The sequence below is a fragment of the Elephantulus edwardii genome, unplaced genomic scaffold, assembly GCF_000299155.1.
Source record: "Elephantulus edwardii isolate Elephantulus edwardi_28Jun2011 unplaced genomic scaffold, EleEdw1.0 scaffold00104, whole genome shotgun sequence".
Taxonomy (NCBI): Eukaryota; Metazoa; Chordata; class Mammalia; order Macroscelidea; family Macroscelididae; genus Elephantulus; species Elephantulus edwardii.
The window spans coordinates 3844604-3846739 of NW_006399854.1; the positions used below are offsets into that span (position 1 = coordinate 3844604).

Sequence of the window (2136 nt, forward strand, 5' to 3'; positions counted from 1 at the left end):
ATTGAAATGAAAACTAAAGAAATTAAAACAAACAAAAATTTATGGTGGACATTTCAATCCTGGTCACAAATGTTTAAGAAGCTTCTTCTAGGTACATTACCAGTGTTCCTTTTATTAGTGCTGCAAGCTGCTCTTTTATTATTTTGGTTATTTTTTAGTAGATACTCCCGAATTTTGATGTTTGATTGTTAACCTCTTGTAGTTTCTACTTATTTATATTTCAGTACAGCATTTCACATTTTCTTAATATTTGCTTGCATTAGAGTATAGCTGTTATAGATGCTCCTATAAATTTTTTATTTTCTGGAAATTAGTGACTCTTTAAAAGAAGTGAATAATATAGTCTATTTCCAATTATAAACTGATGTTTATCATTACTTCAAGCTTTTAATTTCTCTTCTCCAAATTTCTTATAATGATTTTATATGTTGTAGAATTTCGTATCCCAAGTAGTCATAAGAATTATGAACAGCATTCTTGGTTTAGTTAAAAAAAAACCCTGGTGTCAAGAAAGCAGTGCTTTGTATCGTGAGCAGTCCTTTTATCTGTGTAGTGTATGAGCTAAATAAGTACATTATTTAATCTTCAAAGCAAATGATACATAAGATATATAATATGTTAATTCTTTTTCCATGTCTTAAAGATACAATAAAAGAGAAGAAGACTTTCCTAGTCTAAGAGAATATAATGACTTCCTGGAAGAAGTAGAAGAAATTGGTATGTTATTAATGCTTGTAATTTTATCATGCCAGAATATGAGATTGTGTGCTTTTATATATTAATGCTAAGAGAACACCTCATATTAAAATCTCTAACAGGATTTGTTGTAATAATTGATATTTGTGTAATTACTTTCATTTGTACTTGAAACATCTTTGTCAAACTGAAGGCACACTTAAGTACAGGATATACTTAAGTTACAAACTTTATGTCATAGGAAAAATGTGAATAGATACTACACTACTTCATAGTTGGGAAGAAAAGCCAGTGTTATTTATATATTGATAATGTTACTTAAAATTGTTTAAAAGAAAGTATATTTATATTTTTTTCTTTAGCTTTATCCCCAGTGACTTTAATACTTATATATTTAGTAATTTGTATATAACTTTGAAACATTTAACTGTTGAAATGACAATTTTTTTGTTTCTCAGGAATCAGAGGTTAGCATAATTTTCTTTCTGACACAATTAGTCAAAAGAATACTCTAAAAATGTATTTTTTTCTTTTGATTTGAGAAGCATTAAATAGTCTGGAAGTGATTATATGACAATTAAAAATGGCATTTTCTAAAGGTATTACTATTATTATCATCACTCACTACAGATTTGGAACTGGCTCAGAAGTTACAGACTGAAATAGAATGAGGCTATGGGATTCAGACAATAATCTTTTTTTTTAATGTTCTAAAACTCGAAAGCTAAACTATATTCATCATTTTCATATTTGAAACAATGACAAGAAACTCTTTTGTATGAAACTGGATGACCTTTGAGTTGTGGTGCTGGAGAAGAGTCTTGAACATACCATGAACCACTAAGAAAGGAAATATCTGTCTTGGAGAGGGTAAAATCAAGTTTCTCCTAGCAGGCTAGAATTTTGAAGCTTCATCTTACATACTTTGGCACATGGGCAGGAGAGACCAGTCCTTGGAGAAGGACATCTTGCTTGGAGTGGTGGAGGGACAGCACAGGAGAGGAAGACCCCACATGAGACGGATTGTACAGTAAGTAGGGCTGTGGGGGTAGAACTGTCAGAGTCAGTGAGACTGACTTAGAATAGGGCAAGCTTCAGAGCTATTGTACATAGGGTTGCTGTGAGTCGCAGGCGACTCTATGGCACCTAACAACAACAACAACTGTAATAATGGACAAGAATGATAGACATTTGCATAAATTCATAAGAGTATGTGAATGAATAATTTTTTCAGAAGGATTAGCATAAATCTGGTTCCTGTTGGGTAGAGGTTAAAGATTATCCAGTGTCCAACTTCTTAATACTGCTGGACCATATCTGCATTATGCAGATGACACAACCCTCCTCGCTGAAACTGAAGAGGACCTCATGCACTTACTGCAGAGGGTCAAGGACTGCAGCCTTCAATATGGACTGAGGCTCAATGTCCAGAAGACAAAA

At 32.5% G+C, this 2136-nt stretch overlaps 1 protein-coding gene across 2 annotated transcripts in view; it reads left to right on the forward strand.

Annotated features, from left to right (window-relative positions):
• The window catches only part of MNAT1 (MNAT CDK-activating kinase assembly factor 1), a 268957-nt gene that overhangs the window by 100777 nt on the left and 166044 nt on the right, over window positions 1-2136 (forward strand). For both annotated transcript variants that reach the window (XM_006891781.1, XM_006891782.1), the window contains exon 3: window positions 644-717. In XM_006891781.1, coding sequence (XP_006891843.1) covers window positions 644-717 — 74 coding nt within the window. The remainder of the gene's footprint in view (window positions 1-643; window positions 718-2136) is intronic.